Below are 15,658 nucleotides of genomic sequence, written 5' to 3'. Positions count from 1 at the left end.
AGTAGTGGTTACCCCCCACATGCCTCTTGGCATTTTATGTCTCACTGTTTTAAAATAGCTTTTAAAATAAATTATAGCTAAGGAACCAAGAAAAAACTTCCTCCATAATAACCTATTTTTCATGCTAGCAAATCATTAGTGCGGGAAAGCAGTCCCACTTGCAACTTGTCATCAAACCTTCTGTACTTGGTTGATTTTTTTTCTTTAATAAAACAAAAATTACTGAGCTTCAAAAATATATCTTTCCAACTGCAAACATATTTAGGACAGGGCAAGCTGTTTGAAATTATACCAACAGTTTGTAAATGTCATGCCCAATGTGCCAGCCAGCATGTGGCAGTTGGGTCTTGTCTACTTCAGGGTTTTGTAGAATTATTTATAGCACATTTCCTCCATTTTCTAAGCCTTTTCCAGAGAAAGTATGCTAGTTCTCTCCTAGATAATGTGTGTGTTTCTAAACATTTGTCCTATTAATACTGTTTGACCACAGCATGCTCAAAGCCTTTTCATGTTCTTTGGAGACCATTTTAACACATGGGTCAAAAGTTCCATCCAGGAACCTTTGCCAAGGAAACCAACTCATTCAATATTCATCTTGAATGTTATGTTATTTCCAAAACCAAATAGTTTAATATGCTTGCCTGTGTCACACGGATTTGAAAGTCTACAGAAAACAATTTTACATTTACTTGAGGGTTTTGATTTTTTTTTTTCCCTTTTTGTCTTTTTTCGTGTCCGGCAACGGACCGCAACCCTCAGTGTCGTGCCTGTGCCGGACCGGGACCGGCAACGGGATCGCACCCCTCGGTGCTGCGCCCGCCCCTCGCTCAGCCAGTGAGCGGGAACCGGTCTGTATGTGGGATCCGAACCCTCAGCGTGCTCCCAAGCGGCGCACTGTAGCAGTGTGCCACCGGGCCGGCCCCAGGGTTTTGATTTTAAAATAAGCATATATATTAATTTGGGAGGACGGGGGGCAGGAAGGAGGGAGAAAGAAGGCAGCCAAACCAATAATGTTATGTTAGTAGACATTTACATGTCAGTAAAATTCTTTTTTTTTTTTTTTTTTTTTCCCTTTTTTGTCTCTTTTTACTGACCAGTAATGGGATCGCAACCCTCAGTGTCGCGCCCGTACCGGGGACCGGCAACGGGATCGCAACCCTCGGTGCTGCGCCCGCACTGCGCTCAGCCAGTGAGCGGGAACCGGTCTCCACATGGGATCCGAACCCTCGGCGGGAGCGCCTCTGCACTCCCAAGCGGCGCACTATCCAGTGCGCCACTGGGCCGGCCCTACATGTCAGTAAAATTCTTTAATCTCTATGACAAGCATGGTTACACGGGAATAAATAGGGGAAAGGAAGAACTAAGTATCACTGCTATTTGGAAACAATACACTTAGTCTTGAAAAGTTAAGGACTGGCTGAATGGAAGCACACAAACTATAAACCAGATAAGCTGGCAGGAGGTACCTTGTATATAGATGGAGCCAAGTACTAGAATAGTTCTTCACTAGGACGTCTTGCTAAACTGGTTTCTCTCTGCCCTCCCTATAAACAATACTTATTTGATAGTCTTGCCAAGACCGTCCTTCTAGAAGAGTTCTTTTCACTCAAGTTCAGCGAAAAGATTAGAGATTAGATTAAAGATTAGATAACTTTGGTTGGAACCACAGGATGTCATTTCAACACTAGGCAGGGCTTATTTCGATTACTTTGTGTTTCAGGCTTATGAGAGCTGTTCATGTCAGAGGCACCCACCCACTCGTGTGCCAGGTCCAGAATGCACCGCCTCGTCACTCCTGGGAGAATGATGCCATCTAGCGGAGGAGTTGCCAGTTCTTCTTCTGTCAATCAGAAAGTGGAATATTTTCAAACTTTAACTATATTAGGCATGCCTTATATCAACAGCCATTTAAAAAAAACATTTCTCACAACTTGGCTTTGGTAATAAACATAAAGAAAATGCTCTGCATTATCAAATTTCCCAAATCTCTCATATCAAGTCACACTTCAGGTAGATCTTTATTTTACAAAACAAGAAAAAAGAAGAGAGAAAGCTACTCAAATAATCATCTTCAGATTATCTGTAACCATTAAAATAATGAGATGGTTTTCCACTGACAAATAGTAAGAGTTATAGAATATTCTTTTATTTATTTATTTATTGTCCTTTTTTGTGAAGGGCTGCACCGCGCTCAGCCAGTGAGCGCACCGGGGCCATCCCTATATAGGATCCGAACCCGCAGCGGGAGCGCTACTGCGCTCCCAGCGCCGCACTCTCCCGAGTGCGCCACGGGGTCGGCAAGAGTTATAGAATATTCTAAAGAGAAATATTCTGAAGTTGAATTTACCTAAGTAGATACAGCTGATTGGCTAGTAATTAGAATAAAGCACATAGGGTCTTACTCAGGAGCACTGGGCATTACCAGACCTTCTAAGAACACTGTGCAGTGTGCATGCTTGCTCAGGCTTGGTCACTGCTTCCACGCTGCCCCTTGAGAAGTCAAGCATCAAGTATGGAGACACTGACTTTGCCCTCTGAGATTCAAATGTAATGAACTCAGGGTGAGCTCAAGCATGTACATGGCATGTCTTAAAAAAAAAAGTCCAAAAACAAAACTGCAAGGCCAAGCTAGTGGTCTACTGCCAGGTGGCTGCAGGCCCCCAACCCACTGTGAGGGCTGGCATGACAATCTGTCTGTAGGTGTCAGGTGTGGTCCGTCAACTGCACCAGCTCTCCTTACAAAAGGCTTTCTCCGGGACTCCATGTTTCCCTTTCCTCCCCACCTTTGCCACCCAGGAATCTGAATCTAGTAAAAAATTCAAACCTCATATCATCACCTTATAAAGATGCTGACTCATAACAGATGACATGTTGCCCCTCATGTGTCTGCAGAGATATGCTTGAAAGGATCACCAGGTAGTAAAAGCTGTGAAGAAATCTCACTAGTGTTTCTGAGCTCCCTCAGGCGATTTTATGCAGCTAAAAAGAAGTTTAGAACTCACCTAATTCAATCCTTATTTTACTGAAGAAGAAACTGAGGACCTATAAACATAAGTGGCATGCCAAGGTTGGTGACACAGGGGAAAAACCAGGACCACAGCTCAAGTTGCTTGACACTGAGGCCACTGCCCTTTCCCTCAGTACACGGTGGTTCTGGGCTTGCCTGCTCTGCTGTGGTTACATCAGTCGTGCCCAACAAGCACTGTCTGGAAGACTGAAACTGCACATTCATCCCAGTAACCCCAAAAGCCAGCATCGTGCCTGGCCCAGACTGGTATGTAATAAATGTTGTTTTTGAGCAAAAAATGGTGACCTAAAGCAGAACCAGTAGAAATGGCAGTGAGATGAAGTATCATATCTTTCATTAAAACAGAAACACCATAAAGACAAACAGCATTAAACAGTGGTTCTCAAGTCAAGGTGCGAGTCAAATCACTAGAATCCCTTATGTGTGGGCTTTGGAATGTGGGTGTCTCCCCCCCCACCTTCAAGAAGCTCCTCAGGTGACTCTGATGCATAACATTTTCGGAAGAACCAAGAGAAAATGTTTTTTTTTTTTTTTTTTTTTTTTTTAAGTTTGTTTCTGAAAATCATCTGTTGAAAATTGCTTTCTGGAAAGAAGAAAATTTGTTCTTGGCAATGTTCTTAGGGCTACTTTTTGTCATGTTTAGAAGTGTTGATCTCAAAATAAACATGTGTTTTGCCATAGCTAGCTAGTTAGATACATAAATGTATGAATGTATATGTGTGTATTATATATATACACACACATACACGCACACTTCCAATGCCCCAAACGACCTTTTCTAAAGCTTGCTGAACTCTAAAACTACATAAAATTAAATGAAAACAGCAGCCCCGTGTGTGCAAATGCTGTTTTTGAAATCTATTTAACACCCAGAATTGTAACCACTAACCCGAGGTCAAGGAACAGAACATCTGCTTCTCTGGTTGCCAGACAGAGATGATGACATGACAACATTTGGGTGAGAAATATTCATTTTCCTCTGCAACCACAAACATGCTTACAGAAGCCAGAACTAACTCCAGATTGGCCAACATGAGGAAAACAGAACCTACACACACAGCTTGTTTTTGACAGAGAAATCATTTTTAGGAGATGAGGAATTTAGAAGCAATAACAGCAGGATTCATCTGTGACTTCCCAAAGTCAAGCACTCATGGAAACCTGGAATGTGGGTTTGCATAAATGCCCTAAATACCATCAGCACAATTATCCATTTATTCAACAAATATCTACTGAGTGCTGTTTACTGTTCTGAGCTCTATGGAAACAGTAGTGAACAAAATTGATGTTAACTCCCTGCTCACTTTCAAATAGGCAGTGGCAAGCAATTATGGTGTTAAATGGTACGTAAGCCTACAGAGGTGTATAAAAAAAAAAAAGAGGGAAGGCCAAGGGGGGACAGCTGGGGAGTTATGGGGGAGGGAATTTATAATTTTGATTAAAGACTCAAGGAAAGCCATACCGAGAATGGGATTCGTGAGCAAAGACTTGGAGAATGTGAAACTGCAAACCAGGCAGACATCTGAAGAAGGGGCTGCAAGCAGAGTCAGTACAGGAGCCTGGCATGCCCGAGGAGGCTCACGGGGCCTGGGTGGGCTGAGCGACATCAATGTTCACTGCTATGATCGTGCACATGGGAAGATGGCAGGTTATTACTGCAAGAACTCTGCTTCTACCTCCTATGAAGAAAGTCTGTGAAAATCAGTATTTGGCTGATTTTCAACTCATTATTCTTTGTTTTTTCCAAAAGCCACATGGTATAAGTCAAACTTATTACAGAGTTGCTTCAATGTCTTTTTTTTTTAGCCAAAGGTTATTCCTGACATTCCATTTACTTCTCTCACTGTACTGTTCACTATTCCATTTCCTTTATCCTCATTTCAGATCTTATTTGATACATTAGGTGAAGCCCCCCCCCCCCAAACTGAAGGACCACCTTAAAACTAAAGCTATCCTGGGCAACCATAATCTAAATAGCAACTCTTAAGGTCTGTGTATTTTGCAAGAGGCAGAAGACAAATTCGCTCATTTCTATTCTGACCTTTAAAAGCCATGGTGGAAATTTTCCATAATGATTGTTTGGACGAGAAACAATTTTTCACCAGGACAGTAGCTCTGATTCAGACTGAGCTTAAATCCTGACATCTCCCATCCATAAATAATAATGATAACCACTTCTGAATGATGTAACTGTTTTTGTTTTGGGTTGTATGGGTTGGTTTGGGGGTGAGGGTGGGAGTAGGCAGGTAAGAAGAGTTGAACCAGTCTATTACCTTCTAAGTGCAGAGTTAAACACTGGCTATCATCTTTCAGGCACAGCTTTTGATATATGTCATAAATTATAACTCAAATTTAGAAATCACAAACATTCCAGTATAAACTTTGTTTTTAAATAGTGCCAAGTACAAACAGCAAGAATGGAAGAGTGAGCATGATCTGTATCTGGCTTTTTATATGCCAAGGATGACCACTGGCCAAGCCCAGCACAAGGTGTTCCCACCACACTTTCTATTTATTCTACCCCTGACTGGAACATAAGGCTCAACTCATTAATCTCCACAACCAATTCTCAAATTAGTCCATTGCTCTGAATCCAGCCACATCTGAATCACCATTTTCCTCTTTTTGTAGCCAAATAACATAAGAGCAACAGGGGGGCTTTCTGTAGCTGCTTTTCAATTTAAAAAAAAAATTTAATTGAAACCAACACTGAGGCTTCATAAGTATTTAGACACATCATTTTACATTTCTAGTCTCTATACTTGCTACTGTGAAATGAACAGCTGAAGACTGTAAACAAGCCTAAAAATATGTTTCTAAATTTTGTATGATTACCAAAATTCTTTTCCTTCTTTGTTTGGGCAGCTGGCCAGTACGGGGATCCGAACCCTGAACTTTTGTGTTATCAACACCAACTCTAACCAGCTGAGCCAATTGGCCAACCTCCTGTATGGCTATCGAAATTCTAATGAAAATAAATTCAACATCTGTCCCCCCACCACACACACACTGTCATTGGCCATTTAATTCAATACCATATATATTGCCAACACGTTACTGAACCCCCTATGGTCTCTGCCAACAAATTTAAAAAAGAATAGCAAAAGAAAGGTAATAAGCATTCAGAATATTATTATAAAGGTAGTGAAGAAGTTCTGATTTCTTCTTTTTTTTGGCAGGGGTGAGGGTAACTGGCTGGTATGGGGATGTGAATTCTTGACCTTGGTATTGTCAGCACCACACTCTCCCAAGTGAGCTAGCTGGCTAGCCCCAAAATGTACTGATTTCTATAGTAAATATGCAGTAGTAGTCTTGAATGAACCAAGATCTAAGTACAATCCCAAGATACAGAGATTTGTCTTTAAAAACAGTGTACTTTAATCAAATTGAATCTGGAGGGCTTCTGACATTATTATTAAAATAAGCAGAAAGAGCAACAATCATTAAAAGAATTATACCAAGTGAGTACACTAAACTCCATACTAGTAGAATTGGTAGACCGTGTTTATTGCTATAGCATTTTATACACAGTTTGTGGTGAATGACCACTGAACTGACCTGAGACCTAGCTGCACACATAAGCTGTACAGAAGGGGAAAATGCAGCTCCTTAAGTCAACATCTCAATAATTAGTACATCTAGAGGCAAAAACCAAAACATTACCCTTATAACTTCTTTAAACTGAAACACAGGTCTACTTAGCACAAGCCCAGTAATTCTCAGCCTTTGGAATTGTGCTCCCGACTCCCTGGATCTAAGTTTCTACTTCTTGTCTTTCCAGTCCCATCGAAAATGATTAAAAAACAGCACACAGCTATTTGAGTGGATTACCTCCGTCTTCATTTATCCAGTAAAGAAAAAGATTCATAGTTCCAACTTCAGTTATCTGGTTATCCTTTCCATAGAGCCACAGAACTTGCTGGCACCCGTTATCCACTGCTTCGCACTGGGCAAAAAGAGATGAGCCGTAATTCCTTTTAAGAAAGAGGGAACACACTGATTACGAACATACTTCATCCCGACCTCACCATCTTCTACACCCTAATATCCTCAGGTCTTAATTCACATTGTGATATAGTCAACGTACTATGTTCTTAATATACATACACTCTCTAGTTAACTGCTTAACCTTAACAGAAAACTTGTTAGAGAACTTAAGTGATCTAACTGCATTCATCTGAGAGAGAACAAAGCAAAATCTTGGAATCCTAACTTGAAAAGTAATGACACGAGAACACAGGTAAATAGCCAAGTTCACAAGAGCAGTTAAAAGTTATTTTTCCTCACACCAAGCAATTTTACATGAACTGTTTCATTTAAACCTCACAGAAATACTATGAGTAACCACTCTCATTATACCCACTGTTCAGATGAGAAACTGAGGCTTGGAGAGGTAACTTATATCAAGTTTACAGCAATTTAAGTAGAGCACCAAATCTGTGCTCTCTTATCTGGAAATTTCCCCCCATGCAGCACCACATCATTTTATTTATTTACTTATTTAATTTTTTGAAACATAATTGACTGTACATACCTGAGGAACACAGCATTGAATGCAAAATATGATGCTCAAATCAAGATAATTAGATATTCAACATTACACAATGTAATCACTTTTGAAGTCCTTTACCAATTTCTCTGAGACTTTTTAATATATCCAAAAAACACCTAATGCCCAATGTCTAAATTACCCAAAAGGTGGGACAAATGTTAAAAATCCCGATTCTGACTAAAAAAGTATTTCAAAAGCTCATTTTTCTCAATGCACATTATTTATCCCTGATTATTTAAAAATCAAAGAAACACAACACATCTTCAGGGAATGACAATTTAGTAATATTTTAAATTTATTATCTTTTATTTAAACTTAAATGGGAAAATTAGTGAGTATACTACAAAATACAGATACATGTTTTAGATAGAACACGAGAATCCCCAAGTATTTACTTGAGAGAGCTTGCTGCCTCCCTACACCTCCAGTCATGTAATTCACTTTCCTTGGCTTTCCGAGGACATTAGCAAAAAGTAACGTTTGTTTGAGAAGCAATCAAAAAAAACAACTAAAACTAGTACAAAGCATTAATGTAATCGCCCCTAAAATACCCACTTAGGCCTCTTAAAACTATTTCTTTTACATCCAGGTAGGATTAAAATTTGTAGTGTTCCCTAAATAAAAGCATAAATTAAGCATGAGCACCATATTAATAGTGATACCTGCCATTTTCATCCGCATAGCCTCCCTTCCCACTATATTCCCTTTATAAAAACGTGGCCCTTCCTATGGAGCCAAGTCATTCTGCTTAGATTGACAATCATAGCCTCATGCCTTGCCACAGTTGAATTAAAGGGTGGGCATGTCACCTAAGCTACTCATATGATTCCTTCTTTGGGCTCATTCACTCGCTCACTTTAATGTATGCAACCTGAAAGACAGGTATTTTCTCCCTTCCGGGGGGTTGCTTACTTGGTATGGTGTAAGCTCCACCCTTCACAGAAGAAAGCACCTGAAGTAGGAGAGCCCTAGGACAACACATAGGCAGAAGTGATGACAAGAAGGGGGAGGGGGAAGAGGCAGGTGGAGGGGCGGGTAGAGTTGCAAGGGCACAAGAAACCTGGCAATAATAATCTCAGTCCCTAGCAAGTCCACTGCTACCATCCTAGTCACAAGGGCAGTCAATGCCTTCTCCACTTAAGATTGTTTCGGGTTGGTTGTCTGACTTGCAACTGAAAGAATACTAACAGCTAAATATTCTAGAAAGCTGTGGAAAACAGAAATTATCCTATGTCTGTTGCAACTGGGGCATGAAGAGATTGACTCACACCAATGTAATGTTAAGATTCATTAGAACACCCTGACGCATAAACTTCAAAACACAGATGACAAAATGTAAAGTTTTGGTCAATCAGGAGATGATAAAAGTCTGGTATCTAGATAGAATGTTTTTACTTGTTTAATGACTGTAAAAAGTTAGGTCATACTTATTCAAAACTGATGGTAAATAGATGATAACTGAGTTAATTATGAACGCCTTCTAAGAATGACTATAAACCAGACTGCAGGGGAGTCCAGTGCAAAGATCCTGGGTTTGAGGTCGGCAGGCCTGGGTGCAGCTCTTGCACTTCTATGACATTCTATGGGTTTGGACAAATGCATAATGACATGTGTCGACCATGACGGTAGTCAGATGTTTTTTTTTTTCCTTTTTGTCTTTTCCCGTGTCCGGCAACGGATCGCAACCCTCAGTGTCGCCCCCGTACCAGACCGGGACCGGCAACGGGATCGCAACCCTCGGCGTTGCTCCCGCGCCTCGCTCAGCCAGTGAGCGGAAACCGGTCTGTATGTGGGATCCGAACCCTCGGCAGGAGCACCACCACGCTCGCAAGCGGCGCACTATAGCAGTGCGCCACCGGGCCGGCCTGGTAGTCAGATTTTTAAAGCCAGGTCTTCCTGACTTCAAAGCTTGCACACCTAAGTGCAGAATGAGAATGCAAGGAAAAGAAAAACAGTAAGAGAGAGAAGGATAATTGTGAGTGTGTTTGTGTGTGTGAGAGACAGGGACAGAGGGAGTCAGAGAAGCCTGATTTATTCCAAATAAACTAAGAAATTGCCTGGGACTGTGATGAAAGACCTTCATCTATTCAGAGCTTCTCAAGTTTGGCTGCATGTTCAAAAATCTTGATGCTCAGTCTAGGCCCTAGACCAAAGAAGCCTGAATCTCTACAGGTGGGAACCAGGTATCAGTACTTGGTAAAGCTCCCAGGTGATTTCAATGTGGTAGCAAGGCAAGGCCCATCATGCTAGAATTGTCCTTCAGCTGTATGCCATTGTACAGCTAACCCTTAATCACATAGGTCTGAACTGCACAGGTCCACTAATATGAAGATTTTTTCAACCAGTCACGGATGGAAAATACAGTATTCGCAGAAGGCAGAACATCAGAAGGAGAGCTGACTTTTCATATTCACAGGGCCGACTGCTGGCCTTGAGCATGTGTGGATTTTGGTATACTCGGGAGGCCTAGATCCAGTCCCCCTCGTATACCGCGGGATGACTGTGTTACTTCTCTCACTTATGTATATTTAGAAATAAGAGGATAACGCTATCTCTAATGGCTTCACAATTAGTAGAATAATTGTAGAATTTTTAAAAATGCTTCTCTCCCTTCCTCAGACTCACCTAAATAGAAAGTAGGAGGTCCCTGAGCTTATGAGAACCAATAGTTATTTAATAATATCAATTGACTACAGGGGTCCTAAAAAGTGCTGGGAGGATATTTGTTGACTTAATTAGGTTAAGGGCATAATAATAATAATACACCAATCTAAAGTTGCCTCCAAACGTCTTTGGACTAAATAGGATGATATTAAGGGCATAATCGTTTGTTTCCCTTGTACCGTCCAAGCTGGAAGCATAGAAGTAGATTTGGAACCTTTTGGAGTGACAGGCATATAGGTTAAAAATTCATTCTTTTGGTTACTGCCTTCCCTTTTGCCACTTTAGCTTTTATTTATGAACTCCAGTATTCTCCTCTCTAGTCTTTTCCTCTCCTAACACATTTCAAGTCAACTTCTATTGACCACGGTCCACCTGAACGTAGTGAGTCAAAGAATTCATTTTTTTAATAATAGACTTTCTTTTTTAGAGCACTTGTAGATGTACAGAAAAACTGAGCAGAAAGTACAGAGAGGAGCCATATGCCTCTTCCCAACCCCCTCTCAGTTTCTCCCATTATTATCACCTTGCCTGGATGGGGTGCACAAGTCCAGAATTTACATTAGGTTTTGCTCTGTGTTATACAAAAAGCATTAATTTTTAATTGGCTTATAGTGATCATGTATTCTGTGATACTGCACTATATCAACCTTTATACAATAAATTACAACCTGCCCAAATACCAGTTAATAAAGATTTCCCTGGGCTAGCCCCGTGGCTCACTTGGGAGAGTGCAGCACTGGAAGCACCAAGGCCACGGGTTCGGATCCTATATAGGGGTGGCCGGTGCGCTCACTGGCTGAGTGTGGTGCGGACAACACCGTGCCGAGGGTTGCGATCCCCTTACTGATCAAAAAAAAAAAAAAAAAAAAATTTCCCTGAAATTCCTATGTCCCCATGTTATATTTACCCTAGGCAAGTAGGGGGAGCTAGAAAGCAAGATTTAAGAAAAGGAACCGTTTTCCTTGTTACTTCTCATCAAGATTGTTAATTTACTGTCATGTGTACCCTAAGAGAAGTTTTAACAAAGTACTGCAGATGGTGTGCAGTGGTGCACACGCACATATTCTGTGAAAAAGTCTGAGCAGCAAAAAAAGAAATCAAGACAGTAAATAAAAGGAGCTTTCAACCTGGCTAGCCTAGGACATGGGAAGGAGTGCTCTACACCAGAAGGAAAATACAGTGACTTCATAGTTTAATGGGCTTTATTAGGATTTCTCTACCCATTGAGGGAATGCGGTTGCTGGAGCTGCCAACAGGGATGTTGGGACATAGAATTTTATAACAATTCTGTTTTGGAAGTGGGGGTTGGGAGGGAGGAGAGAAAGGAAATTTACCAAGACTACAGAAGGGTCAAAGCCAGCAGTCACCACTCTCTAACATCCCAGCAGCACGTCATTCAACTCTCCCTCCTTCCTGAATCTGCATGTTGTAGCAGGGCCCACAGGACTGCCACTGAGTCACCCCCAGGACTGTCGCTGCCCTGGCTATGTGATGCACATCACCACTTGACACAGACAAAGAAAGAGCCCACACTGCTTAATCCAGTTATTCTTGCTCACCCACAGAGGTAATCCAAATTCACGGCCAAGTCCACCCCTGAAATTGTCCAACACTTTTCAAATGCTCTTTTACATCCTGCCAGCTACATATGGCCTATGAGACTGGCCTGATGGAGCCAGAGCAGGGCTGTCCCTCAGCCAGTTGGCAGCAGGTGTGGCTACACTCTGTGGCAATGAAGACAGCACACTTCAGTGAAGCAGGCACCTTCCCCAGACAGGACTCCTTAGAGCCAACTGAGAGCCTCGGCCCCAGGACCAGATGGTCTTTAATGCCAACCAGCAGCCTGCAGCCAAGGAGGACCAGAGTCCAGGGCAGTTCATTCAAAGCTCTGGTTTAATTCCTGATTTAGTTACTTCGGTTCTTGCCTATGCATGACATGCAATGTTTCTCCCTTATAACGGGCCACATCCTTTAAACAACGAGCACATTTAAAACCCTGAAAACAGGAAACAGACATGAGCATTAAAGTTTGAGTATTATCCTAAGTACTCATATTGAAGTGAAATGGTAATTACTGCATGGTCGTGAAGGAGTCTCTCCTATAAACAGACACAGATTTACTTACCCTCCCATCTTGCAGTCCCCAGTTCCACCTTCCCAGGCTCTTACATACTTTGGATTAGCCCACAGGGACACAGGATTAAAGGTTCCACTTGAAAAGTAAGGTCCCACTGGGCTCAAGATTACAAAGAGCAGAGCTTTGGTAGGCTTCTTGACTCCAAGAGAAGGCTGCAATAAAGTAAAAGTACACACATCTGTAATTTAAAATGTAGACACAGTCCTAAAGTCTAGAATAGATCCGTAACTATCTCCCACAAGGGGCCGTCCAATCAAAGTCACACAAAGCCTAACAGTGTTTTAAGGAAAAAAAAAAAACCATACATATGCACAGAGAATAGAGTATTTACATTTCGTTTTGCTTTGCTCTCTGAGTTATGTTTTTAGAGAAAAAGTGAATTTGTCAATTTTTTTGTTTGTTCTTATTTGTTAGTAGGGTTTTTAGAGGGGAAGCATATTTTTAATAACTAGCTATACAACACCTATCCAGGTAGTACTGGTTGGGAATTCAGAAAAGGAAGAACCCAGACATGTTGTTAGTCTTTGGAGGTAAAATATAATATTAGCTTCTCTAACGTGCCCTTCTGTTTCACACCTAGTGACTGTGTCAGGACACACCAGGGCCTCCTGCAGCTGGTGGGCATAGGGAGTTGGCCATTACCACACCTGACTGTGCCAGGTGGCAAAGAGCAAGCATGCAGCCTCTCTAGCGGTAAAGACATCAAACAGGATAAATACCTTCAAAAAGGTAGGGGATGAATGACTCAGGAACTTGTGTGACAAATAACAAAGACAGAAGACAGCCTTTCCACAAACAGTAGAAAATCATAAGCCAGCAATCCAAATTCCTCTAGCACGAAAATAGTTATAAGTAATTAGGGTCAGGTGTTTTTTAAGAAAGGAAATTGAGAGAATGAAAGCTTGTTTTTTTCTGTTTGGCTGGTACAGGGATCAAACCCTGCACCCTGGTGTTATCAGCTCCATGCTCTGAACCAACTGAGCTAACCGGCCAGCCCCCAAGAGAGAGTGAAAGTTTTGAGGCCTATGTTTTATAAAGGCAAAAAAGGTCACTGGGTTGTTCTGTGCAATTCAAGACTACAGGAAATAAGAAAACAAGTCAGGACTATCATGTTAAGTCTCTGGATATATAATCTGCTTGTGTCCAATCTATTTAGCAGCGGGCCTGCCTGGATGGGGGCAGGTATCCATCATGCACAGAATGAGAATAACAAAGGAGGAGATTCAATTCTAGCTCATTTTGTGGCTTCATAATTTTTGTTGAAACTGGCTGAAAGTGGACTTTGGGATATTTTTATTTGAATTTTCGATCATACCTCCTCCTAGTATCCATTGCCCACTGTCCCTTGCCCACCACTTAACACCCAGATTATCAAAACTCAGGTAGGTAAAATATTCATGGGCATAAAAAAATGTGTCTGTTTATGTGCACACCGATGTTGTCTGAAAAGCACACTACCACCAGGTAACAGGAAGAGGATTCCATCAGCATTTCACGGGACATGCGGACCGAGCAGGGTCTGAGTGGCCACAGAGCAGACCAATGATGGATGACCGAGTTAGAGAAATCAGTCAGCAAGCACAACAGGTTTGGGTTTTTTCCTTGCTTGTTCCTTAATGGGGGCTGAGTATTAAAGGATCACTTTTCTTCCAATGAAGGACGAAGAGCCTTAACACTTCATTTGCCTTTTTTGGTTTCATTGTTTGGGAGGGAAAATCTCAGCAAAATATACAAATCTGTCTTCCTTCCCAGCTCTGATAAAATCTGACTACTTTATCTCCTAGCTACTTTATCTGTAGCTATCAGTCTAGAAAGGACCATGATACCCTTGTTTCATGGGTGCTGAAGCTCATTAGTTTAGACTTTTTTTATGGACCCTTGTAATGAAGAACTAAGAGAAGCTTGTCAACATAATTTAGAGATACAATATACTGGACATAGTCTCAATCATTTTCCTAGCTTCTAAGTTCCTAAATAGAATAGATTATTTGTTAACAGGCTAATAGCACTTTATTAGCTATCACATGAATGCCTGGGACTTTTCTCACTCAGGACTCATGTATTTTACACAACCTGCACTGTACTCAAAAAAGTAACAATAACTCATCATCATGGAAAGTTTTTTCCTGAGATACATTTCACTTTGTTCATTTCCTTTACATGATTTCAATTAACAGGTAAACCTGCATTTATTCCACTAGGTGGTGGTACAGAAAGCACAAATGGAAAACAGAAGCAATAATTCTATACATTAAATCTATTTCTAAAAAAAAAAACCCTGATAAGCCCTTAAGTAATACCATTTTTCTTAGCAAGCAGGTAAATTACAGACTAGAATGTTTCAATGCTGAAAGAAAATGTGTTTGTGTGTACTAACACTTTATTTTCTGAAATTTAACCAACGTCAACTCATATTTTACAAGTACTTCAAATACTGGTGCTGATATGTCTTGATCACCTTCACCCTTCAATGCTTACTTATAGCAATTGTCTTCTTATAAAAAGAACTCTGTGACTTTTGTGAAACTGGTCACACTGCTTCAGGTCTGAGAACAAATAAATTATAGCTCTAGGCCCAAGGAAGGGAGCTTGGTGATCAATCTACCCTCAGGAACCATTACTTGTTGCTTTGTTTTAATTCTCCCTTCTTTCTGAAGGAAAATTCTGAAAAGCAATTTAAATTCCATGCTGCTGTGAAGAGTACAGTCATGTGTTGCTTAACATTCTGAGAAATTCATCGTTAGGTGATTTCATCATTGTGCGAACATCATAGGAGTGTATTTACACCAACCTAGATGGTGATGCCTTCTACACCCCCCAGGCTCCTTTACAATCTTATAGGACGGACCACCGTGGTATATGTGGTTCCATGGCTGACTTGAAAAGTTGTTATTTGGCACACGACTATATTTTATTATACAATACTAATCGAGTGACTGAACAAAATCCTATGATGACAAGGTCAGGCTTCTGATTGAATAAAGCAAAAACCACATAAATAAAGAGAAAATATGGATGACAACAGCTGGTGAGTTGTGCAGGTCAGTTTCAAGAAGTCTTATTTCCTTATGAACATTTTGATTGATTTTTTATCCTTCTCTACTAGCATCTTGGATTATTTAAATACATGAAAAACTGAAAGGGACTTTTCAAAAACCCTGTGAAAAATGAGGAATATAAAATCTCAGGGCCGACCCGTGGCTCACTTGGGAGAGCGTGGTGCTGACAACACCAAGTCAAGGGTTAAGATCCTCTTACGGGTCATCTTTTTTTTTTT

At 41.0% G+C, this 15,658-nt stretch overlaps 1 protein-coding gene across 2 annotated transcripts in view; it reads right to left on the bottom strand.

The window, feature by feature from the left end:
• The window catches only part of BCAT1 (branched chain amino-acid transaminase 1, cytosolic), a 67,293-nt gene that overhangs the window by 12,347 nt on the left and 39,288 nt on the right, over positions 1–15,658 (bottom strand). For both annotated transcript variants that reach the window (XM_008586830.1, XM_008586829.1), the window contains exons 6-8: positions 12,370–12,533; positions 6,860–7,002; positions 1,755–1,840 (exon numbers count right to left, since the gene is read on the bottom strand). In XM_008586830.1, the coding sequence (XP_008585052.1) occupies positions 1,755–1,840; positions 6,860–7,002; positions 12,370–12,533 (393 nt within the window). The remainder of the gene's footprint in view (positions 1–1,754; positions 1,841–6,859; positions 7,003–12,369; positions 12,534–15,658) is intronic.

This window comes from Galeopterus variegatus, unplaced genomic scaffold, assembly GCF_000696425.1.
Source record: "Galeopterus variegatus unplaced genomic scaffold, G_variegatus-3.0.2 Scaffold4144, whole genome shotgun sequence".
Classification (NCBI taxonomy): domain Eukaryota; kingdom Metazoa; phylum Chordata; class Mammalia; order Dermoptera; family Cynocephalidae; genus Galeopterus; species Galeopterus variegatus.
Note: the sequence above shows the minus strand (reverse complement) of the source record. Positions and strands in the feature narration are given on the sequence as shown.